Consider the following 27,736-nt stretch of genomic DNA (forward strand, 5'->3'; position numbering starts at 1 on the left):
AATAGTATAAACAAAAAATATAGCTAATATAAAAAAAAAACAATGACAGTTATCACAACTTGGAATATCGAAGAATCACACTTTAGGCGTCGTAAAGTAAGTAAGAAGTACAGTAAAGAATTTCAAATTCGAAAATAAAAGTGAGATTAAACGTTAAAACTAAATATTAAAATTATAAAAAATTTAAATGCTAAATAATATTAAAACTAAAAAAAAATATACTAAATTAAAATACGCGAGCATCTTTAAGCTTTAAAGGTACGTCTTTTACGGAAAACTCCACACATGAGATCACTTTAATAATAATATAATAATAATAAATATAAATAAATATAACTTTGATTCTTGACTACGGGTCATTTATTTATGTGATAGACAGCTCACGATTCTGATCAGCTTATTCGTGAATCGTAAAAGATATAAAAACTGGATGAGATTTGTACGGTCAATTAGACCAGCCCCCTAAACTAATGAGGTGGAATACAAACACCCCGTCACCTCCGTCCTTAACGATTAATCTAAGGATTCAAATCATGGTCTTCCGATAAACCCATCTGTATTGCAGCGCGTGATTGATCTAGGAACCCGTGTTATTTAGGAATATGTACTGTATTTTCTTATTACTTAATATCTGTTTTAATACTTGCATTTTATTTAATATCGGTGCGATGCTATTTATTCCGTATTAGCTCACAGTTCTAACGATCAGCCACTATACTCAACTACCATTGACTTTTTAGCGGGAACGCGAGGAGTGAAGTTGCGTGATTTGTTTTATTTTCACTATTTAGTGTTTCTTCAGGTTTAAATGTGTAACAAGGATGGTTTGTTAATAGTTTAATATCTGTGAAAGTGCACAAACGTGAGAAAATGAAACAAAGCCGCTGGACGTAGGTAGCTTCTCGGGATCCTCCAAAAAGCCCACTGAAAAAGTCTCAGTAAATAACCACCATTTTACTGAGATTATTATTTCATCCCACATTATCTCATCTCATTTCATTTAATTTCATATCAGTTGATTAATGTCTCAAATTAATAATCTTCATTTCATTTCACTCCATATTAGCATTTTTCAAAAAATAAGAATATAAATTAAAGTAAAACTTGACCTAAAGGTCTTAGTTACCAGGTCATAAATCTCTAAATAAATAAAAAAAACAACTACCATCTGCTTTGTTGCTTTCTGTTGTGCTGATCAGAATTAGAATATTCGTTTCCATTTAGTTTTAATTTTAAGTTGTGTGTTACATGAGAACAGCCCTGTCCACTCCAATATCGATTGCTTTGTTACGATTCCTACCCTTCAAGCCGACACGAAAGTAGTAGGTAAATTGTCGTGATATAACATAACTATAACATAACATAAGTAACTTCATTGGTCTTTAACGTAGAATTATTTAGATGACAAATCTAGATTCTGTTTCGAAGGCCGTTATTAGAAACCCGAAGGCTAAGTAAGAAGGAGTGTTCATTGAAGAAATATTTCAAATAATAAGGTTCGTGGCGCAAAATTTTATAAAAGTCGCATAAAAAAGGCGAATAAAAGTTATTCGATCGATTTTCCGCAATGCAATTTTTGGGGTAGGATATATATGTATTAGATGTGCTCTATTTATCTTTGAATAATTTAAATTTTTTCTTCGTTAGCTTAGTTATGAGGTAACAAAAAATATATTTCAATATGAAGTTCCTTTTTGTGTTTATTATAGACTAAAGACAGCAGAATATCTACTGGTAAACAGCAGTTGTCTTTACAACCGTACTAATAAGATTCTATTCTGAAGAAAGTGAAACGTGTTCTTGGATTACCTTAGATTTTAATTCCTTCTTCGTCAGCTTACTTGTGAGGTAAAAAATAAATATTTAAATATGCAAGTCCTTGTTGTCTTTATTATAGACTAAAGATAGCCGAATATCTACTGGTAAACAACAGTTGTCTTTACAACCGTACTAATAAGATTCTATTTTGATTAAAATGACACGTGGTCTTGGATTACCTTAGATTTTAATTTTTTCTTCGTTAGCTTACTTGTGAGTTAAAAAAAATATATTTCAATATGCAAGTCCTTTTTGTCTTTATTATAGACTAAAGACAGCTGAATATCTATTGGTAAACAACAGTTGTCTTTACAACCGTACTAATAAGATTCTATTTTGATTAAAATGAAACGTGGTCTTGGATTACCTTAGATTTAAATTTTTTCTTCGTTAGCTTACTTGAGTTAAAAAAAAATATTTCAATGTGCAAGTCCTTTTTGTCTTTATTATAGACTAAAGACAGCTGAATATCTACTGGTAAACAGCAGTTGTCTTTACAACCGTACTAATAAGATTCTATTTTGATTAAAATGAACCGTGGTCTTGGATTACCTTAGATTTTAATTTTTCTTCGTTAGCTTAGTTGTGAGATAAAAAAATATATATTTCAATGTCCAAGTCCCTTTTTGTCATTATTATAGACTAAAGACAGCTGAATATCTACTGGTAAACAGCAGTTGTCTTTACAACCGTACTAATAAGATTCTATTTTGATTAAAATGAACCGTGGTCTTGGATTACCTTAGATTTTAATTTTTTCTTCGTTAGCTTACTTGTGAGATAAAAAAAAATTCAATGTCCAAGTCCCTTTTTGTCTTTATCATAGACTAAAGACAGCCGAATATCTACTGGTAAACAACAGTTGTCTTTACAACCGTACTAATAAGATTCTATTTTGAATAAAATAAAACGTGATCTTGGATTACCTATATTTCTATTATAACATTGTCCAAACAGGCAACGACTACGCCATTGCACATAAATAAAATGCATATCTATATAAATAACAACACATATAAATTAATTTATATATTTTATTTAATTCTGAATGTATGTAATATAATGTATATAATATTTAGTTTGATATTTACAATAATAACGGGATAGTTTGAACTACATTTTTTTTTTTCATCATTATATTTTCTAAATATAAATAAATGATACGATACACAACCGATTTCTATGATAATACGTATATCACTTTCATTATTGGTGTAAATAATGAGTAAAATAATTCCGATGGAACGAAATAAATGGAAAAGACAAAAAGAAATGTGTATAAAATACAAAAAAAAATGTTCTACCGCTGTTTATTGTTCAAATATGTACTTAATTTTAACTATTCTTATCAATTTATAAATATTCTTTGGTATACATCCATATAATATACGCTATAATATAAATGTTTCGTTGAATGATGAAAAAAATTGATTTGTTTTCTATATAGCAGAGTATTTAGTATATAAATAAGTTTCTACATACATAGTTAAATATAATAGGCATTAGGATTTTGAGGTATGCTTAGGTTCAGAATTCAACAATAACAAAGTCGTGACATAAAAATTAAACATTAATTAATTATATGAAGAAAAAAAAGGCGAATTTATTGCCATTTTGCCGTTAACTTTGAAGTACAGTCTGCATATTCAAGAAGTGAAAAAAGGTTATTTAAAAAAATTACTAAAAAATCTACGAAAAATTTCTAACATCAAAACGAGGACGGCTAAAATATTGCGTAAAAAAATCGATAAAATAATATCGATAACTGACATATTCAGGTGTTTGACCTCTTTGGTGTTCGTAAATGAGCAAATGACAAAATATATAACTATTTATTTTCAAAATCGGGGTTTCTCTGTATATTGGCGTTCGTTTCCTGTAATATTGCAATTTGGCACAATATAATCTATTCAATATATATTATGTTATAATTAAATACTAATTAATTATAGATTCTTTTAAACATATAAACTACAATAGAATGAAATATCGATAAATACCATCATACATCTCTAATATTCAACATTTAACATTCATAAAAGCTGTAATATATATATTCTATGCGTGTAAATATATTTTAGGAAGATATTATACTATTTTATATATATAGTATCAATGAATACTATATTAATAATAATAATTTATTTACGGGAAATAAAAATGAAAGAAAAATAAAACTTGATGCATTTACTTTATGTATCATTTGCTTATCACAAAAAGATATTAAATTTTAAACGTCATACAATTGTGGTTGGAACAAGCTAAGTCGGTCATTAAAAACGTCCTTAGGAAGACATTGAAACAAACAAAAGGTATTTTAATTAATTAAAATAGTTTTATTGTACAAACAAAGACGAAATAAAATGAAAACATTAAAATTTACATTTTGATTCACATCCAGAAGTCTATATAATAAATAATAGTATTTAGTTTAAATGTAACGTGTATTTATGAAAACAATTTTCGTTTAGCTTACGTTGTTAGACGGTAAGCGATTTAGGCCTGGGCGCATATTGTGTGCGCCTGTCCGGCGTGTTTCCGGACGTGCCTATAACTAAAACTTATTCAATGACGTCGGCATCTTGGCAACGCATTCTAACCCATCCAACACTTGTGTTGGTAAGAGATAGAGAAACTTTTAACGCACAATATGCGCTCAGACTTAAAGGTTACGTTCCCTGGTGACGACGTATCCAGGACACCAGAAGATCCATCCCGAAGTCGAAAGAAGAAAAACTACTACAATAAACATAAACACTTTTTATTTTTTTTAAAAGTTCAGGTAGGACCTCTTGTGACTGCGCGTGCGTAGGTACCACCACCCTGCCCATTTCTGCCGTGAAGCAGTAATGCGTTTCGATTGTAAGGGTGGGGGCAGCCGTTGTGACTATACTTGAGACCTTAGAACTTATATCTCATCTCAAGGTGGGTGGCGCATTTACGTTGTAAATGTATATTGGCTCTAGTAACCACTTAATACCAGGTGGCCTGTGAGCTCGTCCACCCATCTAAGCAATAAAAAAAAAAGTAATTTTTAGTCTAGACAAGATTGGAGCCCGCGTACTCACATTCATAGGGTCTGTTAATTTTTAATTACATTACATCGCACGTACGAGTGTGAAGCATTCTCACTATCTAATACTTCGGCGCGCAATGTAACGCAGTTAAAAACAGCTGGCGTTCGAGTTCAACGAACTCGTGTGACGCAACTAACTACCTTCACTTTTATTGCGGCCAATGAAATATGAAGTATTTATGTTTAGTTTAGCGTATAAGATTATATATTATTGCAAAAAAAGGTTTTGCGACAAATTCGTTTTGTATTGTTTTATGGAGTTTTATAACTCATGACTTTATACAGTTTTATTTCAAGTATTTTATACATACATAGTAATATAAATTGTATCATTTAATGTGAATTTTACATATTTCGACTTCGAGACGGAAAAATGTGCATTATTCGACTAATAACAAATTTTACTATAATGCATTTTCATTACAAAATTGAAACATGCAAATTCAACTTAGTCCGTTTCACGAAAAAAATAATCGACAAAGAATGTACATTAATAAAGACATACAGTGACGTCATATAACCTCCAAAACTAATTTTGAGCAAACCGTTGCAGTAATCGAAGAGAAATCTTGCATTTTTTTTTTTCTTTCAATATTACGCCATTTTGTGACCATAACTTTATTCACAGTACAAGCAAAATCAACTTTGGAAGCTCATAATAATTAACGAACAATATCGCGACTAACACACATGTGTAACATAACCGTTTACAACACGTTTCATTTATATCCAAATACAACATTCCACGTGTGGTCACCCTTAGGTTTAGTAAACCACTACATCTAGACCCACGCTCTAATATATATTGAATGCGTTCAAGAGCCAACGGATTCTGGTCGTTATCAGAATAACATCGTTTTGATATGTTTTATGTACTATATGTCGTAATAGGCGAAACTCTATGTCATAAGATGGTTTCAATAATTTATTTCTAGTTACTTATACGATAATATATATATACAATGCGTTTAAGACACCAATAATTTGGTAACATGTCTTTAGTACCTAAGAGATTATAGATTGAGGCCGTAATGTTTAATTTTATTGAAGAAAATCACAAACGAGTTTTCTTCGCGAAACAATTCAGACAGAGATAAATTTTTAAAGCACATTTCTGTTATATTCAAATATATTTTTTTAGAAAATTTATTTAGAAAAATTCTCAAATACTTCGATAGAGATCAAAATGAACAGACGTTCATGTAAAACGAATCACTAGTAAATACGGTGCGAAGTTCAAAATCTCAATGTCAGGCCGTAACAATATTTAGCTGCCGTTAAAAAAAAAAAAAACTAAATGCTGACGTAACGAAAGAGACACATACACACAAACACAGAAACACACATGTACACGAAACAAAAATATACACAGAAACAAACATCACTACGATAAATAACAGACCGCCCCTAACAATTATTTTACTAATCAATAGTGAAATTTATAATTTCATCTAATATCATCGGATCGAGAGAAGCAGAGTCGCCGGTCAATACCGACCGCTCGTAGCCCGTTATAACCGGTTTTAACTAGTTTCGACCGACCGAAACCGGTGTTGGTCGGTTTCCAGTAAAGTTACAATTAATTTTACGCGTAAAATTTACAATCAATATTCGAGATAAAGCGCGGAAATCCTTGGAGATAATCACTGCGTTTAGGAAGACCTAATGTATTTTTTTTTCAGTTATTTTTTTGGAACGAAGTTCCTTATGGGTCGATGCGGAGGGGGTACTCTAACCGGGAAAAAACGTCCGTAACGTAAGATCTTTATAATATAATAAGTAATGCACACAGTGTACGTCTTAACTTTGTAATAACGTACAAAAAAGAACATATTTTTATCATTAATTGACCACGATCTCAGAGCGTTCGTTTGCGCAATACACTAACTCTTATGCAAACAACCGCGAATGAAGTGTACCACAATAAGTTTGCACGTTACCGAATGACCGTGGATTGTTACGAAACCTCCAGTTTTGTTTTCTATATACCTCGAACTAAAAATTAATATTTTTATAATAAAGAACTTCGTTCCTATCCGGTGTCCCACGAAACCGTACATATTTTTTTTTTAAAATAATTATCGAAAGTTTGGTTACCGCGTTTTCACAGTTCTTCGGTCGAAGCTATAGGCGCTTTGAGTAATGGCGTCCTCGGACTCCGCGACCCGTCCGCGCTCCTAGACGCGGCCTGGAAGTCTTCGTTGGAGAGTGACGCGGGTAAGGCGGCCACCTTCAGCTGGTGACCGTTCAGCTTGATCTCGGTTATCGAGTGCGATCGGCCGTGATTCAGACTCTGCTTCTCCTTGTTGCTCGTCGTCACAGGATCGTGTGTGGGGGTTTTCGCCAGGGACTGGGTCACTTTGGTGCGATTTGACTGCTCCCTCAGCGCCATCTGGTAGGCGACCTCGAAGGCTTCGCCCAAAGTCAGTATGACTTCGGTAGCTTGGTCCTGAAACACCGAAATTATTTATTGCATTTTCGATTATCGAAATACAAAGTGATTACTCAAATTCTGAACTAAATATTAAAATTCCAAATGTTGAAATTTTTTGACGTATCGTCTTATTAATCGATCGAACGCCGGCTGCACGCACGAAAAAGTGTCACGTTCCGCCCGAGCCTGAGCGTGCAAGCGAGAGCGCAGAACATGTGGTAGAGAGGCACGATCGGCCCAAGCGTTGTGAGTTGTGACACAATTACCTCTCTTCTCGCGTGACGTCCGTAAGTCGACTTTACAAACAACAAATTTCTATTTATATTGATATCATAGGCAGACGGACATATGGCCCACCTATTCGTAAGCGTTTACCGTCGAGCGTGGACGTCAGAAATGCCAGGACAGGAGAATGACCGAGCGATTAGGTATCTAAAATTGATAAGTTTTCAGATCTCTATAACGTCGCCAGACGTGACTCACCATTGTAGCCACTCTGAACACGTGACAGTAATGACTTCTCGTTGTGTGATCCTTAGTTATGTACGCGAAGTGAGTGAGGTCGTCGGCGTCCTGACAGGCGCAGTGGATATTCCTGATTTCGTGTTCACAGATCAGCTCCTAATGAAAAACGATGCAGTTAAGGAAATGCATTTAATATAATAAACTAATTTGAGTTCAGAACATTTAAAAAAATTATCGTACGTGTTACTATAAGTTTTGAATGGAAAACAAATCGGCCTCACATATTGATGGCGCCAGTAAAAATTAGTCCTATTTCAAAGATATTTGAAATTTAAACAATATCTAATGTATTGGTTAAACTACTGACAGTGGGGATAAACTGACAGTGGAGATAATAAACTATTAGAATTGAATGCTCCACAGATGAATTCTACTTCTATTCATCTCTCAGTGATCAGCTCGATACGTGATATTGAAATCTGCTAGTGGTTAAAGCATTTTAATAACTAAATTCTCACTTGCGAAATGCTAAGAAAAAATCAGACATATTGGTGAGAGTAAATTAGGGTTATAAAAAAAAAACATTGCGTTTATAATTGACCCAAGCTCCGTGATTTTCCAAAACAAAGTACTAACAAAGAATATTAATTAAAAAAGAAATTCAACAAAACTTGAATGTATCAAGCCAAGCGTCTGTTTTATTAAATATTCATCAAACGAAAAATTAATCCCGAAATTAACGTAAATTTAGGAAGAAAAAATAAAACAATATTTACATACAAAAAAAAACAGTAATTACCCTACCCGACTAACCGTGAAGACTTCAAAATACAAAAATAAGGGTTCGAAGAAAGAAGCAAAAAAAAGCAATCCTTTTTCGGTGAGATACACAAAAGGTTTGACCGCTCGATCAAGGGTGAACTATAGATAATTAAAAATCAAGCTAAAGCTTCTGGAGCCCTTTGTCTCGGGTATGAAGGGCTCGCCTGTCACACTCCGGTGATCATCAAAAACTTTCAAGCGTGACCCTTGAACCTGTAGTTTCTGACTAGACGAGCAATTACACTATGAAACTAAATATTACATCGTTGACGAGGAAAGAGTTAAAAGTCAATGGTTGCTTAAATTTTCTAGTGTTATTAATTTTCTAGCCGTTTATAAGAACTGTGAAATCTCTCGCAATGAAGGAATGTTTACACTGATTAGGATACAGACAGATTCGATATGTGCTGTCACTGTGTGAAGAATTCCAAATTTTCGCGACCACTTATGTACTTGTGTATCGGAAATATTACATAATTCAAGGAAGAAAACGGTGGAGATGTAACTATAAATTTGTCTCTTGAAGTCTTAATCATTAAAGGTGAAAATAGCAAATATAAAACATACATTTATATAGTAACAACCACGAACATTGTTCGAGTGATCGAGACGATAGTAGAAATAGAATGATGAAAAAATACAAACGAATAAAAAACTACTTTATGTTTAATATGAATTTAGTTGACATTTATTTGTTGAGATATAAAGAGAATTTTTTTTAATCCTACAATAATAATTCTATACTAACAAAGAGACGATTATAATGAAAAATGAAATAGCACTGAATAAGGTAACAAAATATCCTTGTAAAATTAATTTCCATATAGATTACAAGGACAATAATATTAAAAACGACCTCAAATTAGGCAACCCCTTAAATTATACCTGAAGTTAAATTAAGAAACGTAAAGTTAATTTCCAAAACTTCAGTCAGTTAGGTAAGAAAGAGTTATGAGGTATAAAAGAGGTATGAAAATTTTTGACCATTAACGTGTCTTCTATGAATGACTTAGTGAATTTTAAATACGTAAACTATTAAACACTAGCTGACCCGGCAGACTTCGTAGTGCCTCAATCGATAAATAAAATACCTAAACTTTTGTATAAAATAAACTTAAAACCAACAAAAGGAATCCGTCCGACGGGGGATACATCAAAGTCAAAACGAAATTGTTATTTTTATTTAATTCCGAGAATTTTCATATTTATCTACCCTTTAAACCTTTTCTGGACTTCTACAAATAATTCAAGACCAAAATTAGCCAAATCGGTCCAGCCGTTCTGGAGTTTTAGCGAGACTAACGAACTGCTGTTCGTTTCATTTTTATATATTCGATTAAACATTAAACATCAATTAATAGACAATTCACTCACCCTGGTAATCGTATTTAGGAACTTGACCCCTCTATAACTGATAGAGAGGATGATATCGGGAGAGTCTTTTGGTTCTTTGGTCGTTTTCTTTAGCTTCTGTATCGATTTCTTCGTGGATTCTGTCCCTCGTAGCTCTTTGACCACCGTCGATCCTAGATACTGTAGTTAAAGAAAGATATTCTTCTAATTTTTTGGGCAGTACGAATTGGTAGCCGTTATATTTTGTTATTAATTCCCAAAATCTTATGAGCATATTGAGAGTCCATACCGCAACCCATATTTCGATAGATTCTTAATAATAATGTATGTAGTACGACCGTACCAGATTAGAATGCATTTTTTCTAGCAGAAAATCTGGAATCTTCTAGTAGATTTTATCATACTCACTACTGTGTAGTGGTCAGAACGGTAGAACATTATAAAAAAAACAACTATAAAAAAGTGCAAAGTAATAAATTGGTTATAAATTATCAAAATAATTTGCAACTAATTGAAATCGTGTGTAAATGAGATCAAATGTTAGATCAGATCTTAATGATAAAAGCTTTTCGGGATCATATTCACAATACACAAATATGCGACCCCCCGACTTCCCTGATTCCTGCTACTTCTCGTCGTAATAAATATCCAGTAGTCTCCAAACTTTCTAATTCCTAACCTCATAGAGTGTACTACCTTTAATACTGGTTCCCAACCTGCATGGATTAGTTCTGTGGAGTTTATTTGGTCGGACAAATCGTTGTGACAATTTAACAGATTCTTTAATCTTTAATCTCAGAATAGGCCGTGAAGTTGTAAATTTATGTCTATGGGATTTTACCCCCCTTTTGCCACCAGGGCCGACCCGCACGAGAAGATACCACCACCCTGGCTATTTCTGCCGTAAAACAGTAATGCGTTTCGGTTTGAAGGACGCGGCAGCAGTTGTACTAAAGAAGCTGAGACATCAAATTCATGTTTTATGGTGGATAGCAGCATTTACGTTATTGATGACTATGGGTTGCAGTAACCACTTAAGAACAAGTGAGCCGTGAGTTTGTCCACCAATATAACGTCGTTGTCAAACCAAAATCTGCTATGTGCACTTTTTGAGATTTTTACTTTTTGACCTTTTCGTATAGTTCACAGCCATATCTACCGTATAAAAAAACTGTTATGTGCTCACTCGTTAATTCAAAATAGAGTTTTTGCACATAGCAGATTTTGGTTTGACAGCGACGATAAGCAATAAAAAAGTGACTTTGATTACTAATAAAATAGAACGTTATGGTATCATTAATCCTGAATAGATAAGAAAAGATCTAAAAGTGAGCTTATGTCTTAATATTGATGTCTACTCACATTAGCTACATAAGTCACAGCTCCGGTTACCAGCACAAACGGCTGATGTTTCCATTGAGTCTTCAAAGCCCCTGGGACCCCGACCAGCAGCTCCGAAGGTGCCCTGATCTCCAGGTCTGAAGGTCGCGGAGGTTGTGGAGCCGGTCTGTTTTTCTTGCTCCGCTTTAAGGTCTCGCCTCCAGGCGGAGCTAGCGATGGTACCACGGGAGGGGGAACTGGTTTCAGATTATCCGAAGGCAGCTTCTCTTTTATTTCCTCTTTTAATTGTTGTATATTATTTTTCTGTAATAAAAAAACTACCTTCAGATATTTCTACAAAAATATAACATAAGGTGGGTATTCGTAAATCTCAGATTCCCAATCTTAGCTGAAACAACTAACAAACCAAACAAAACGCAGAAATACGATCGTAAAATAATTATAAAGAGATACTAATATATAAAGATATCAAGATACAAATCAAAACAGATACTCATCAAACGAGCCCTAATTAATACGAAAGGGTTAGGATAACAAAGGAAAAAGTGGTGGTAACAAAACGTAAAATGGCACTCCAATACAGATTCACGCTTCCGAGGTGCAAAACAAGTGACGGAGTAAACATAAAAATAAAAAAAAACATCGTACCTATTCGAAAAAGCGTAAAATTTTAATTAACGCACTAAAGAAAATGTACGCGCACAAAGGGATGAAAATAATTGAATGGTATGAACCATCTAATTTGACGACTGATAAAAACGCGTATTCAGCGCTTTAGTGACTAGCGTAATGCTGTCGGTATAGGGTTCAGATGTTGAAGGGATGGGAAGTAATGGACCTCCGACTTACGTGAAAAAACTTTAGATATACGAAATGAAAATTTCATTGCTAAATTCTGTTGTTGTACACAAGTTAATTTAATCAAAAATACATTATCGTAATTATCTTTTGAGCGATCTGCAATGATGTTAGGATAGTTTGTTTTTTTGGGTTAATAATGTTTTAGTGCGTACATTTTAATTATTTTTCTTTGAGATTCGATTCCAGGTTGGAGTTCCTACCTGTTAATGATATTAGAAAGTAAGGAATTTACGTGGAAATTTCCTTATATTATATGTTTTCCAATACCTTGAATACAGGAGCAATCTTAACTAAAGACCCAAAAATGTGCAGGTTTTTAGTGTCACTGTCAGTAGACAAGGATACAGTTCACCTGACACTATTTACACCTAATCACCGTTGCTTAATCACTAACGTCAGTGATTACACTCTCTTCCAAAAAAATCGATTCTAAAATAGCCTACCTGCATTTCAAAACTCTAAAGCAATATAATACATAAAATATTATTAAGATGATAGAAATACATTTCGTACATAAAATACAGAAAATTTTACTGTAATAAATTTCCGGTTTCACTATAAACCACTAGTACGTAGAGTGCCTCACTCGTTTGATGAATAGAAACCGTTGAATAGACCTCGAATTGAACGCTAATTACCTATACGAGCCTACCGAGGTGTGGAATTAAAAAAAAGGCACCTAAAGCATTCAACGATGTATGCTTATGTTTGTCTAGCTTTATAGATGTTATTACATTAAACATGGTACCGTATCTTTGAGAGTACATTTCGAAAATTAAACTTGGAAAGTGATTTGGGAGAAATGGGTTAATTTAATAAAAGTAGTTTTACCACATACCATATAACCATATATCACAACGGCTGAATAATGATTGCTCAAAAAATCTATTAGGTCATAGGTAAATACTACAGTGAAAGCCTTGTATAATACTTTCTTGCTAATTGATAGCAATTAAAATTTTAAAAAAAACGGCAATTTCCACCATTCTGTAACTAAAAATTAACTTTAATTTTAGATAATAATATTAATAATTTAAGACGGACCATAAACCGATCATGTTTGTGGAATATTTACGAGTAAAAAAAAATAATGAACGTATGTATTTTCTCAAGCACCCAATTATTTTAAACATGTGACAATTTTAAGGCAATCATTCCGCGCCAACCGTCTCATCTCGAAAGATTATTACCAAAGTCTACGGGCGAGATTAAAACAGGTAATCCTCGTTAACTGCTCATCTCGTTAATTAACATCATGCACGTGCGCCGGGGGTGTAGCCAGGCAACTCCCCCGGCGTTAAAAATAGGGATCAGAAGTGTGAAACGTGTGCCATTTTAAATTGATACCGTTTGACAGTTTTTGATTACATTCGAATTTAGTTACTGCCAATATTAGATTTTTAAATGACGTCACATTGAATGTACTCGTAGTGCAAGTGTCGCGGGCAGTTTTTTAATTACTAGAGGTCCCGCAGTAGTCGAAATTCGACTATAATTAATTGGAATTGTAAGTTTGTACACTATATTATGATTGTATTTTATACTTCTATAATCACAAATTTCGCCAAGACTACACTATAAAAAAATATTAATACAGACAAACAATATTTAATCTATTCTCAATTTAACCATAGACGTCAAGAACAAAAGTTTGACAGTAAATAGTATGCACGCATGTGTGCGTCGAATACATTTTATGTAGTGTGTGTAATGTTTTCTTTATTGATTTAATGTATCTTTTATGCATTATTTTAAAAAAATATTAGCATTGTGCAGTTCTTCTCTATATTCTCTATAAGTGTGGAAAATTTCATACTCCTCCGTCCGCGCAATTTTCGTAAAAAGGGATACAAAGTTTTTGCTTCACGTATTAATATACAGATTTGCATCACCATTTGTTTTTTTTTGTGAACAATTTCTGTACGTGAAATTTTAATTATTTTTTTCTTGAACTCACAATAAATAGTACTATCATTTGAACTATCATTTCTACTGCAATACTGTACTAGAAACGGTCGCATTGAAGACGCATATAAACTACAATTAGCGTATAGATTTTTTTAGTTAGTAGGTGAAAACAAAAACCTGTATGCATCTAGTAGATTCCAAACGGTAATTTCCAAATATTTTTGCATCAAATCATTATAATTTTTTTGAAATTTTTATGGCATAGGTGAGTGAATTCGCGACACCCTTGAAGAATGTTTTTTATTAGTTAGTCACGTATTTTCTTAGAATTGTATACCTCCTTGCGGGATTTAATCACCGGCATATTCGCATCGTTTTATGCAATTATACACCAGGCACCTTTATTTTTTGAGTCATAACGACTTGTTTTATTCCTTTTTCACTAACAGCTGATACTCGAAGGCATAACATTAAGAAAACGAGCCTCAATTTATTTCGCACACCTGCCTTAGTTATGTTAATTTTACAAAGGCTCTTTCTGGTTTTTGGATTATCAATTCACCTGGTAATACAGGGTGGCCCATAAGTCCTTTGAAAAGTAAAATTTGAATAAAACGAACAGGGCGCGCGTGAGCGGTGCAGGGGAAGCGGGGGGAGTAACTTCGGTTTCTGGGAATTTAGTCGCGATGGAGCGTTTTACCGGAGCGGACCGTGCGTTTTGTGTGCGCGAGTTTTATAAAAACGACAATTCGGCAACCGTTGCGCGGCGTAAATTTCGAGAACACAAAGGTTTACACAACTTTGACGACACTCCAACTCTTCAAACGATTAAGAACTGGGTTGCTAAGTTCGAGGAGACCGGTTCGACGTTAGATAAACCGCGGTTGGGTCGCCCAAGGACGTCACGTACGGAACAAAACATAGACACAGTGACACAGTCTATTCGCGAAAATCCGACACAGTCAACTCGTAAGCGCGCCAGAGCATTAAACGTATCCAGGACATCGTTACAACGGATTTTGAAGAAAGATTTACATATGCACCCTTACAAAATTCAGTTGGTTCAAGAATTAAAGGAAACTGACGGTATTCAAAGACAAAATTATGCGAATGAAATGTTGAATCGGTTTACTTCCTTCAATAACATAATGTTCTCTGACGAGGCTCATTTCCATCTTAACGGGCATGTTAGTAAACAAAATTGCCGCTATTGGAGCCCCATCAATCCAAAACTTAAGCATCAGAAGCCCTTACATAGTCCGAAAGTGACTGTTTGGGCCGCTATGTCAGCCCATGGTATCCTAGGGCCTTACTTCTTTGAGGATGGCAGAGGGCGCGCAGTTACTGTTACGTCGGAGCGATATGTGGCTATGATCGAAGAGTTTTTCATACCAGAATTGCAAAACTTTTCAGGCTTTAATGCCAGGACGTGGTTTCAACAGGATGGGGCCACTTCTCACACCTCTAACACTGCTATGCCCGTTATCCGTCAACTTTTTCCTGGCAAAGTTATCTCTAAGAGAGGAGACATTTCCTGGCCTCCACGTAGTCCAGATCTGACCCCGATGGATTTTTTTTTGTGGGGCTACCTTAAGGCTAAAGTATACGACACAAACCCGCGGTCAATTGAGGCCCTAAAAGAAAACATCCGCAGAGAAATGACAAGCATTTCAGCAGTGACGTGCCGCGCAGTCATCGACAATTTTAGACGTCGTTTGCAAGAGTGCCGTGATCGCAACGGATTACATTTAGGAGATGTTATTTTCAAAACATAATTCCCGTTTTTTAAGCTTTTTATGTAAATAAAAATTTAATTCATAATGTAATTAGTTTTATTTTAATAATTTTTTTTTCATATCAAAGGACTTATGGGCCACCCTGTACTTTATACATTTTTACTTAGCGGCTTGTAGTATGTTGCAAAGATTACCGTCATTAGGTTCGTCAGATGTGAATAACTTAACAAGCTCTGCCGAATCCTTATTCTAATCAGTTGTGACAAGCATTTCCTCTTTATCGTATCGCATTTAGTAGCGAAGAATGCGATATGTTAAATAGCTTTTAAATAGTTTTAGCATTTGGAATGATTCTTAACTGTAAGTATATTTTATCCCCCTCATAAACTACAACTCTGTCTACTCTGTTCAGGTGTGTTCTCAAACTCAAAACAAATGATCTACAACCCTAGTGACGTTGAATTACCACCCTATTTTCGGTAATAAAAGATAGTTTAGAATCAAAGCCCTACTATCAAAAATATCAACAGTTTAATACAGTTATTCATCCTCTTTAATAACATCACGCAACACCCTTCAGGATATCCTTGTTATGAGCGCGGCCATTGTTCATTTAAAATCAATGGAGTCGTGATCTGTATTATATAACATTTACGTTAGGTTCACATGAATAATATGACCAAAAAAATTAACACTACTTGAATAGTCCAGTCCGTAAGAACTTTGTCCGACTTCACATTAGTATTATTATGCATTATCGTTTTTGAAAAGGATTATCTTTGGAATGTTTTATTGGTTTGGTTTGATCTGTTTCCCAACTTTTCACGTCCAGATGTACCTTCTAAAGTCGCACTAAGGTAATTTTAAACTTTACGACTGATATCTTTTTCGGTAAAAAATCGATCATTCATTTATGAATGAATGAATTATGATTTTTAAAAAATTGATTGAAATGAATAAATCGTTTTCAAGTAACTGTTCTTTGAAAAAAATGAAATCGTAATTTGAAAATGTAAGAGGAGGAAAGAAGGGGGGACCTATGTTTGAAAATAAAAAAACGCAATAACGCAATTAGACAAAGAATTCAGCTAATAGCAGAATAAGTGTTTAAACTACATTTATTAAATTTGGTATAAATCAATACATGAAATATTATTGTAATATATAGAAAAACGATGTCGGATAGAGTCCATATTATTATACCCTTTCTTAATTCACATTCATACAAACTGAACTAAAGTAAATGGAAGTTTAAAAGCTCTCATATTAAAATATACTTTACGTAATTCAGAAACACGGATAATTAAGTATTTAATAGTCACAAGTGATTCAAGATAAAAAAAAAAAAATAACTAAATTATGAAGATGGAATTTTGAGTAGCGCAAAATAATTTCCAAAGTCATAAAATTTAAATTCAGCGAGCATCCACAGCGATGTGGTATTACGAAATGTTGCAATTCGAATTCCATTGACGTACAGATTTGTTTATGTGGGTACGTTATAAAAAATAAAACCTTGGTCTATTAATTTCAAGACAATGGTCTTGGTAGCTCGCGATGGTTCTATGGAATGTTTTATTTAGTACAAATGATTGTTAGCATTGTCATGCAAGCTAGAATCACCCAGTACAGTAAAGTGTTTCAGTCATTGATAGATATTAAGTGGATGTAACAAATAACCAAATATGTTGTTAATAACAGTTGTTCTAAGTTTTAAAATGGCCTGCCCATCTTCACTGCTATTGCTTTTCGTCATTTTCGTGCCTAGTTTGTTGACTGTTCTCTCATCAGCTGCTACACAATTCCTCTCCAGGTCTCTCTATCTTCAGTAGCCCCAAGGGCTTAAGGTATAGGTAATGCTATCAGTTTTAACCAAGGGATAAATGATGGACCATTTGGCTTCTTCCCGTCGACATAAACTACTACCATGAGCTTTTCGGGGTAGTCACTGCTATGAATCCTAGCAAAATAAAAATCTATAAAACCTAGCACTCACCAGAGTGTTGAGATCAGCACTGATATCTTCCATATTATTAGCTGGTCCGTTGTGTTGGCCGCTAACCGACGCTAGAATCCTTTTCCTGTGACCGGCCTTCTGAATCTCCAGAACGGCCGTGAGCTCCACCTCCCAAATCCTCTTCACCCTATCCATATCCACGTACAAATGTTTCCTGAACGTCTCGCTGTATTGCTCCAAGTTTATATGCCTTAGCCATTCATCGACTGATTCGTTTTGATTCTTACTAACGTTATTGTTATGGTTATTACTTATTTCAACTATTTTAAGAGGTAATTGTTTGGATGATTCTAATATTTTTTGTCTATCGTTCTCTTCTATTCCCATCTCGCGAAGATCATTCTCGTCTAGGATACCATTCTGCAACGAATATTTATGTTTCAGTTTCTATTCAAGAATCAATACATACGATTATTTTGTGAAATATATTAAAAACCAATGAATTAAGGACTTTTTTTGCATTAGATACATAAATAGGTATTTGTAAATATATACTTACAATAAAATCAATGTCGTCATAGCCACTATCCAGGAACAATGTCTCGTAGTCGTGCATCCCAATCCCAGACAACCAGAGTCCGAGACTAGAGGCCATAGATGGACTCAGGCTGGACTCGGAGCAGCTGAGGCCGAGTCTGGATGTAAATTCTTGCTCGAGTTCGGACACAAAGACCGACTCCCGCACCAGTTTGCTGCCAAACGACGCCATTATCTCGGATATCTTCGCCCATTCCTCCTGTAACACAATTTCTCTTTCAGTTTGAATCCCAAACCCCAAGCTTACACCCAATATCAAGTACCTATGATCACCACAAATACCAAAAAATGGACACTCAATAATCATATTTTAAAATAACTTTATTATCTAGAGCTGCGCAAAGACAGCCCGCAGACAAAATACATTTATTTTTATGCGGGTTCTAAAACCCGATAATACCATACAACAGCAGTATCATATTGTTTTCGTACACTGAGAAAGACACCCGCCTAACAAGCGTTTCCATGGTAACAATATCTCGACAAACGCTGGTCGAAAACAAAAAAAAAACGTTTTAGTGAGATTTTTACACTAGTGAGTCCTACATACATACGCGTACATATTATGTCGATTATCGTGTGAAGATCTTCTCATTTTGAAATAATATTATTATTTATGTACACAAGTACACAATATGCATAAATGAATAAAAAATTTTTTTGGCTTAGATGAGTGAACTAGCTCACGGTTCATCATTTAAGTCTACCCATTTAAGTAATGCCAAAAATAAATCAAGAATATCCTTAGATTTGTTGTTGTTAGAAGCCTAACAAATAATCCAAAAGACATACCTATATTATTATGGAACTAACACTAAAGATATTTCAGATTCGATCCATCTAATAATTGCTACAAGATAAAGAAAACCTTTCTTTGGGATCCTCTTAATTTATCCATGAGTTTAAATTATAAAACTTCTATTTAAGGGATCAAGATAAATCATACTTAACAGTTTGAAGGTTAAAATAGCCCTTATTTCAATGGAGTTAAGACCTCGAGGTCAATACGAGTATCATAAGCGGCAGTATTGATATCGCGTTGCCTATGAACTGTAGTTAGTAGCTCCTTAATGAGACCTTAAGGAGAAGACCGACCAATGAACTCGTACGAAGCGATGCGATTATACCGACATTATAATCTAGTAGGCAGCTAACTGATTTTCTAGTGAAATACGTATATAACTCATGTTCACCAATAACTTGAACGAAGAAGGAAGCCGCGCGATAAAATTGAAACACGAAATAATTCTAATTTACGTAAATATTTCAAGTTTCAAGGTCAGTGGCAGCATTCACGATGTTAATTTTATGGGTTGCGATAGCCCCTTAGCACCACATAGGCAGTGAATTAGTTAGCCCGTCTACGCAATAAACCAAAAGAAAGTTATTGCTTAATGTCACGTGCAGACATACCTACTGGCGAGAACAAAGGTTTGTACGTCTTCTTCAACATCCAATCGTCGTATAAAAAGTTAAGACGTTTTAAAATATTTTAACGATTTTTGGTCGCAACAATGTACTGCGTAATGATGAACCAACTGATTTTGATGCATTCACATCTCTAATACAGACAAAAAAAGATTGGGAATCCCAAAAGAAGAAATCAACGATTTTTATGTAATTCAATTATAATCTAAACTGATATGTATAATAGGATATTGATCTGGTAGGCGGTAAAAAGATTGTTATTAGAGATTGTATATTTTTTCATTAAAAATATACTTTGGTTTTAACTAAATCATTTTGGTATTTTTCTTTATATCTACAATGGTTTATTTTCTAACGGGCTTGGTGGTAATAACAGCCACCTTCGATCAATAATATTATTGATCGAAGCCGGTCACCGTCCTCTTCGCTTGCGACGAAGGGCTCGACGAGTGAATTAACCCATAGATAAAGCCCACTGAGTTTCTCACCGGATCTTCTCAGTGGGTCGCGTTTCCGATCCGGTGGTAGTTTCTGCGAAGCACTGCCCTTGCTAGGGCCAGTGTTAGCAACACTCCCGGTTAGAGCCCCGTGAGCTCACCTACATGTCAACGAGAAGCTAAAATAGCCTCTCAAGGCTATCAGCATAAGTAGGAAAATAATAATAATAATAATAAAAGTCTTGTATAGTAGTCTTGTGTGATAAAGGTGCTGTCCTGAGCAATATAATTGAACACTTTGAATTTGTTTTCGAATTCTACCAGTGACTACTTGAAACCATAAGTTGGACCATTAGTCTCTGTGTCGACTTCCGCCAATAAAAATAATATCTAACTAAAACCTCATGAGATCTCGTATGTCGTATCACTCTTGTCAGAGCGGTCATAGTCGTCATCCAGTATCATTGGTGTGGGCAGATGTTATGCGCCTCACGAGCAACCGCCACTCGTCGCGGTTTGAGATAAAGGATGGTAAAAACATGAAACAATCAATTTTGGTGTAATATTACGTCACTTTACAAAATAATATTTATTGAAAGTACATCTGTTTTTATGGGAAAAAGTACTAATATTTACGATATTATTCGATTAGTGTAATAAAAACAATTTTTGAGTCGCTGCAAGAGCATTATAATTGCAATAAGCATCTTCTTAACTACGTTATTTTTTTCGTCGACTTTTTTTCTTTCTTATTTGGGAAACTAACAGCTATATCTCATAGTATAAAAAATATATGTAAGCAAAAATTAAAGAAGTTTCCATCTTTTTATTTTTTTTATTGCTAAGATGGGTGGACGAGCTCACAGCCCACCTGGTGTTAAGTGGTTACTGGAGCCCATAGACATCTACAACGTAAATGCGCCACCCACCTGGAGATATAAGTTCTAAGGTCTCAAGTATAGTTACAACGGCTGCCTCACCCTTCAAACCGAAACGCGTTACTGCTTCACGGCAGAAATAGGTAGGGTGGTGGTATCTACCCGCGCGGACTCACAAGAGGTCCTACCACCAGTAAAACGACATATGTTGTAGTTTGAGTAGATGTGGAACTAAAACAATTGAAATTAAGGTTTATACGGAATCATTTAGCCACTGCTTCCCCGTATCTTATCAATCAATCAATCAATAGATTAAGATTTAAATTATTCACGATAAGATATTATTTCCTATAAAACAATCAAGTGGTCACGTCGAATGGTCATCTTTCAGGATTGTCACTATGAAGGTGTTACTATTGATTTTATTAGGGGCGGTTTCGTTGGCGTCAGCACGTCTGCTTCCATACATGCTGTCCTACCATGATACGGTTGGAATTCCTCTGGCAGAACGCCTCAAGAAATCGGAGCAAGCCCGAGACTTTGATGGATCTAGAATTGTGAATGGAAATCCTGCTCCTTTGGGTGCTCACCCGTACATGGTAAATATTTTCTGCCAATTTATGTATCTCCCGTAAATTTAACCTATAGCTGAAAGTTTCTTTTAACACGTTGACTGCCATGTAGGACACCGGTGCCCTACGTGGCGCTCTGAAGTAATTACGTCGATTTCTCTCTCCGATCTTTTTACTAAGGCGCCGGAATATCTAGTAGAATCTGCGAAAGACGAATTTGAAGATACTGAGAATCTATTTCTGAGAGATCTTTTTTTTTCCTACCTAAGCTGATAGCCTTGAGAGGCTATTTTAGCGTAACCTTAAGTAGTAGGTGAGCTCACGGGGCTCAAACCTGATGACGTTGCTGACACGAACCCTAGCAAGAGTCGCGCTTCGCAGAATCTACTGCCGGATCGGAAACGCGACCCACTGAGAAGATCCGGCGAGAAACTCAGTGGGCTGTGTCTGTGGGTTCATTTACTCGTCGAGCCCTTCGTCGCAAGCGACGGGTTCGACGAGAACTATGACCGGTTTCGAAGAGACCTAAAACACTAAAACATACATTAAAAACCAAAGAAGGCAAAGCTAAACAATCCAGGCGCTTAGTAACAGTAATCGACTAATAATTAATTACTTCAGTACGCCGTGTAAGGCACCGGTGACCTACACGGCAGTCAATGGGTTAAACTATGTTCTTTACTACACGATCATTAAAACGTTAGAGGTAACGTCATTGTAACATTTTCAGATTTGTTATTGCATTTTCATTGCGTTTTCGTAAAATCATTTTCCCGTTTCTCCATAATCTATGATGTATATTTAATTGCAGTGGATGTGTTGACAAGTTCGCAGTCGGGTCACATGAGGTTTATATCTCATTTGTAGTGCGGCTGTCCTACGGCATTAAAGCTTTGCCGCATAAATTAATAGGATGTTTATAGGCAACCAAGCGAATCTTACGCACGACCACAATCTTACAATATTGGATATTCCAGGTGGTCATAACATTATCGCTCGATGAATTGCTACAAAAACGAATGTTATCACACTATTAGAGCCTCAGCACGAAAAATAATAATCGATATGCAATCATTTGATTATCAAAGATATTCTTTGTACCTACCTATCTGTTGTATTAAATATAGTTTCGTTTGATTTAATCTATCGCCGATATTTGATTACCTTATTTCCTACTGATTAGTGATGCTAGTAATTTTTTTTTTGAGCCGGAGTCCGAACCTTCTGTGCCTTCTAACCTACCTACTGTGTCACACGGTACGATTTCATTTCCTGATTCATTTCATTGCATTTTCTAAGTACTTTTGATAGGGATATTTGTGTGTTGGGGGTGTTGTCGGCTTATTCATTTCAAATCTGTATGCCCATAACACAGTAGAGTAACCTAACTTAAAGCTACTGAATATTATTATGTACCTTTATTTATTTTATTAAGACTACATACGTTAAACAGTAATTTATGATTCACAGGTCGGTTTAGTCATAGAAATGCCGGGAAATTTTAATTCAGTATGCGGCTCATCTATGCTCAGTAATACGAGGTCTCTCACAGCTGCTCACTGCTGGTTCGATGGATCTAGACAAGCATTATCATTCACACTGGCCTTTGGAACTACCACTGTCTTCGTTGGTGGTGTCAGAGTACGCACCACAAACGTACAGATGCATGAAAATTGGAGTCCAATAAATTTTAGCAATGACATAGCTATAATTACCCATAACTGGGTCACATATACCAGTAAATATTTTACAGTTATTTTATTTTATAACTCGAACATATATGTACGCTTTTTTCATTTCTCAACTCACTAAAATGCTGTATTATAATGATTACGATGATATTTTTTTTTTTTTTTGATCACAGCCCACCTGGTGTTAAGTGGTTACTGGAGCCCATAGACATCTACAACGTAAATGCGCCACCCACCTTGAGATATAAGTTCTAAGGTCTCAGTATAGTTACAACTGCTGCCTCACCCTTAAAACCGAAACGCATTACTGCTTCACGGCAGAAATAGGCCGGGTGGTGATACCTACCCGCGCGGACTCACAAGAGGTCCTACCACCAGTAAAATATATTATAAATCCCGATTCTTCCGGCATTAAAAATCCCGAATGTTCTTTCAGACGTTATTCAACCAATCGCTTTACCATCTGGATCTCTTCTTGACAACGATTTCGTTGGGTTCTGGGCACAAGCTTCCGGTTATGGAAGAACCGGTGACGGTACGTCGTTTTTTCTTTTTTAAAGCAAGTATTTTAGCAAGTATTTGTAGGCAGCGGCTTGGCTCTGCCCCTGGCATTGCTGTATAGTCCATGGGCGACGGTAACCACTCACCATCAGGTGGGCCGTATGCTCGTCTGCCTACAAGGGCAATAAAAAAAAGAAGCTTCAAATTCAAAGTCAAATTTATTTTAGGGAACCTAGTTAATGAGCTTTCGAAAGTAGATAACTGTTGCAATACCATTAATGAATTTTCAGAACCTCACCATGACATCACACCAAACCAGATAATGAGAGAAGCAACCCTCCGAGTAATTAGCAACAATGAATGTAGAAATGCTTATGGATCTGTCGTCCGGAATACTATTCTCTGTACAAGCGGAGCTGAAGGAAGCAATATTTGCAACAGTGACTCCGGCGGACCTCTGTCCATTATCGACAACAACCGGAGAGTATTGGTGCGTTACGTGTAGTAAATACGGAAATCGGAAAAACCACATTACAAAAAACGATCATTGATTCCATGGATTATTTAGTTAAAAATAGTTGAATAATACTTAGATTATTAACATAACAATCTAGTCACGTGTAACAAATACCAACAAAAGCTGTGTGATGTTGTTGACAATTTGACAACTACTAGGAAGATCAAAAAATAGTGAGAATGAGATAGAATATAATGACTATTGATAACTTAATAATTTATTTAGTCTCAGTCTCTCTACACACCAAGTCCAGTGCTTTTCCAAAGCTTTTTTATTTTTATTGCTTAAATGGGTGGACACACAGCTCACAGCCCACCTGGTGGTAAGTGGTTACTGGAGCCCATAGACATCTACAACGTAAAGTTGTAAACGAGTTCTAAAGTCTCAAGTATAATTACAACGGCTACCCCACCCTTCAAGCCGAAACGCATTACTTTTTCAAGACTGAAATGGGAAGGCTTCAATCCCTTTCAAAGAAAAAGTTTTGTCTTGGTCCTGCAAAAAAGCTCTCCACGGCATCCATCACCTCGTTATCGTCTTCGTACCTTTTTCCCCTTAAGTAATCTTTTCATCTGAGGAACAGATAAAAATCGCTAGGCGCCAGATCTGGTGAATAAGGGGGGTGGGTCAACCAATTCGAAGTCAGCTTGCTGAATGGCAGCCATTGCAACTGCCGACCTGAACGCGAGTGTACGGTCGTGATGAAAAAGCACGCCCCTTGAAGTTTCCCTCGCCTTTTCTCTTTGATGGCATTCCTCAATTTGGAAATTAAAGCTGCATAATTTTGGCCTATAATAGTGGTTCCACGCTCCAGGTAATCAATCAACAATATCCCTTCTGAGTCCCAAAATATTGAGGCCATAACCTTGCTAGCCCATGCCACGACACGAAACATCTTCGGGGTCGGTGATGATGGCCGTTTCCATTGCGAAGATTGCTGTTTTGTCTCGGGATCAAAATGATGGACCCATGTTTCATCCATTGTTACGAAACGAGACAAAAAGATTTCGGAATCTTCTTGAAACTAGTCCAACAATATCTTCGAAATGTCAAGTCGATTTTGTTTCTGACTGTCGGTTAACATTCTCGGCACCCATCTTGCGAAAACTTTTCTCATATTCAAGGATTGTTTCAATATGGATTCAATACTACCATATGAAATGCCTGTTTCTATTATTAAGTATCGGGTGGTAGCTCTTTGATCGCTCAATACAATTTTCTCGACTTTCGCAACATTTTCTTAGGAGACTGACGTCAATGGACGGCCGCAACGATGTTCGTCTTCCGTGCTCATTCTCCCTACTCGAAATTGAGACCCACCTTGCGACAGTGGAAGACGTCGGACCAGACTCTTCTAATGTTGCCTCCAAATCGCAATGAATATCTTGCGTCGTTAACTTTTTTAAACAGACGTATTTAATAACGGCACGCACTTCGTTTTTCTCCATTTTCGAGAACACGTTCCGACACGAAGCAAATAAATGACTACATTCAGAAAAAAACAAAAGAGAATCGAAGGTTTCTTTCATGATTAATTTACAGATATGTATCTGAGCTACGGCTGCCAGTATTTTTTTTGCTTAACAAGGAGAATGTCGTTCTCACTACTTTTTGATCCCTCCTCGTATATGGAAAAAGTATCTATATATTAATACGTGAAGCAAAAATTTTGTACCCATTTTTACGAAAATTGCGCAGATGGAATGTATGGAATTTTCCACACTTATAGAGAATGTCGAGAAGGAGTGCACAATGCATTTTTTTTTTAAATTATGCATAAAAGTATATTAAATCAATAAAAAAAACATTACACTCACTACCATGTATTTGACACACACACGCATATATACTCTTTTATTTATTGTTGAAGTCTGTTGTCAAATTGAGAATACCTAGATTAATATGGTTTGTCTTTAATATTATTTGTCTATAGTGTAGTTTTGGCGAAATCTGTGATTACAAAAGTATAATGAATCTTTGACAATAGAACCATAATAATGTTCAAAATTATAATTTCAATAATTTTAGTCGAATTTCAACTTCTGCGGGACCACTAATTCTAATAATTTGCCAATAAGAAAGATGACTTTTGTCCACTCCAGGCTATTGCTCTGGCTAAGTTAGTTAATAAGTATGTTTTTTTTTGTTTCAGATTGGCGTTGTAATGTTCGGATCAAATCGATGCGAGGGTCGTCTCCCCGGCGGGTATTCTCGCGTTACAGCTTATAACAACTGGATCCGGGCTAGATTATAATTGTAACTAGATAATGATAATAAAAAACCGTACATAAAAGATAAATGATTTAATTAAATAAATGTGTAGATGCAATTGCCACAAAAATCGAGCAGTTATTATTGTTTTCCAATATGTATATAACAAAATTTGAACCAACAAAATTTGAGAGCAATGTTAGTAGTAGTGTAAAACTGACAAAAGTGATTACTTTAAAGGTAGCTTTCTTCGATTAATAATATTGATCGAAAGTAGCTTTAAAGGTGTTTCACATAAATACATATGTTCCGGTGATACTAGGTTTGACCTATTGACTTTGAATCTTCTATGGTATTTTTTAATTATCTATCTTTTCATAACTATATAAAATGATTGACCATTACTGGCAAAATAAATAATAGTTTTAAAAAAACTAACAAAATACGCTTTTATAAAAAATCCAACTAAAAAATATAAAATAAATTTGAATTAAAAATAGTGTAAGAAAAAATGATTGTATTGTAAAAAAAGCATGGGGTGCATGGTATCAGTAGTTATAAATATTTTATGAACAGATATGAGTAGAAGGGTTATTTTGATAATATCCTGAAAAGCACCCCACGCTTTTTTACAATAAAATCATTTTTCCTACACTATTTTTAATTCCCATTTATTAAAATTTATTTTGTATTTTATAGTTGGATTTTCTATAAAAGCGTATTTTGTTAGTTTTTTAAACTATTATTTATTTTATACTAGCTGACCCGGCAGACTTCGTAGTGCCTCAATCGATAAATAAAAGACCTAAACTTTTGTATAAAATAAACTTAAAACAAACAAAAGGAATCCGTCCGACGGAGGACACATCAAAGGAAAAACCAAATTGTTATTTTTATTTAATTCCGAGCATTTTCATATTTATCTACCTTTTAAACCTTCTCTGGACTTCCACAAATAATTCAAGACCAAAATTAGCCAAATCGGTCCAGCCGTTCTCGAGTTTTAGCGAGACTAACGAACAGCAATTCATTTTTATATATATAGAAGAAGAAGAAGAAAATCTTTTAGTTGAATTTCAATTTTTAATTTTTTTTTTAAATATTAAATTGTAATCGTAATAAGTATACCAAAT

The 27,736-nt window shown here is 35.0% G+C and overlaps 2 protein-coding genes across 15 annotated transcripts in view; one reads left to right on the forward strand and one right to left on the reverse strand.

Annotated features, from left to right (window-relative positions):
- Positions 1-1,155: 1,155 nt before the first annotated feature.
- Positions 1,156-26,733, forward strand: LOC101738159 (collagenase). 9 transcript variants are annotated; one of them, XM_038015279.2, is made up of 7 exons: positions 1,156-1,326; positions 1,710-1,848; positions 21,541-21,710; positions 23,154-23,421; positions 23,811-23,909; positions 24,166-24,365; positions 26,545-26,733. In XM_038015279.2, the coding sequence occupies exons 3-7, from the start codon at positions 21,579-21,581 to the stop codon at positions 26,644-26,646; spliced, it is 801 nt and encodes a 266-aa protein (XP_037871207.1). In that variant the 5' UTR covers positions 1,156-1,326; positions 1,710-1,848; positions 21,541-21,578; the 3' UTR covers positions 26,647-26,733. The 9 variants fall into 9 exon arrangements, with proteins under 9 accessions (XP_037871207.1, XP_062528012.1, XP_037871209.1 ...); XM_062672028.1 differs by having other exon boundaries at positions 1,170-1,322; positions 21,503-21,710; XM_038015281.2 differs by having other exon boundaries at positions 1,170-1,322.
- Positions 3,991-27,736, reverse strand: part of LOC101743013 (ankyrin repeat and sterile alpha motif domain-containing protein 1B) — a 181,218-nt gene continuing 157,472 nt past the window's right edge. For all 6 annotated transcript variants that reach the window (XM_062672016.1, XM_012697209.4, XM_038015275.2 and 3 more), the window contains 6 exons: positions 18,331-18,567; positions 17,811-18,191; positions 11,331-11,612; positions 9,990-10,148; positions 7,812-7,949; positions 3,991-7,343 (listed from right to left, as the gene is read on the reverse strand). In XM_062672016.1, the coding sequence (XP_062528000.1) occupies positions 6,999-7,343; positions 7,812-7,949; positions 9,990-10,148; positions 11,331-11,612; positions 17,811-18,191; positions 18,331-18,567 (1,542 nt within the window). In that variant the 3' untranslated portion in view covers positions 3,991-6,998. The remainder of the gene's footprint in view (positions 7,344-7,811; positions 7,950-9,989; positions 10,149-11,330; positions 11,613-17,810; positions 18,192-18,330; positions 18,568-27,736) is intronic.

Source organism: Bombyx mori, chromosome 14 (genome assembly GCF_030269925.1).
Source record: "Bombyx mori chromosome 14, ASM3026992v2".
Classification (NCBI taxonomy): domain Eukaryota; kingdom Metazoa; phylum Arthropoda; class Insecta; order Lepidoptera; family Bombycidae; genus Bombyx; species Bombyx mori.

Coding starts and splice junctions, on each gene's coding strand:
- LOC101738159 (XM_062672028.1), top strand. CDS start 21,513: ATGAAGGTGTTACTATTGATTTTATTAGGGGCGGTTTCGTTGGCGTCA. Junction 21,711..23,153: donor TGGGTGCTCACCCGTACATG/GTAAATATTTTC, acceptor TATGATTCACAG/GTCGGTTTAGTCATAGAAAT. Junction 24,366..26,544: donor ACAACAACCGGAGAGTATTG/GTGCGTTACGTG, acceptor TTTTTGTTTCAG/ATTGGCGTTGTAATGTTCGG.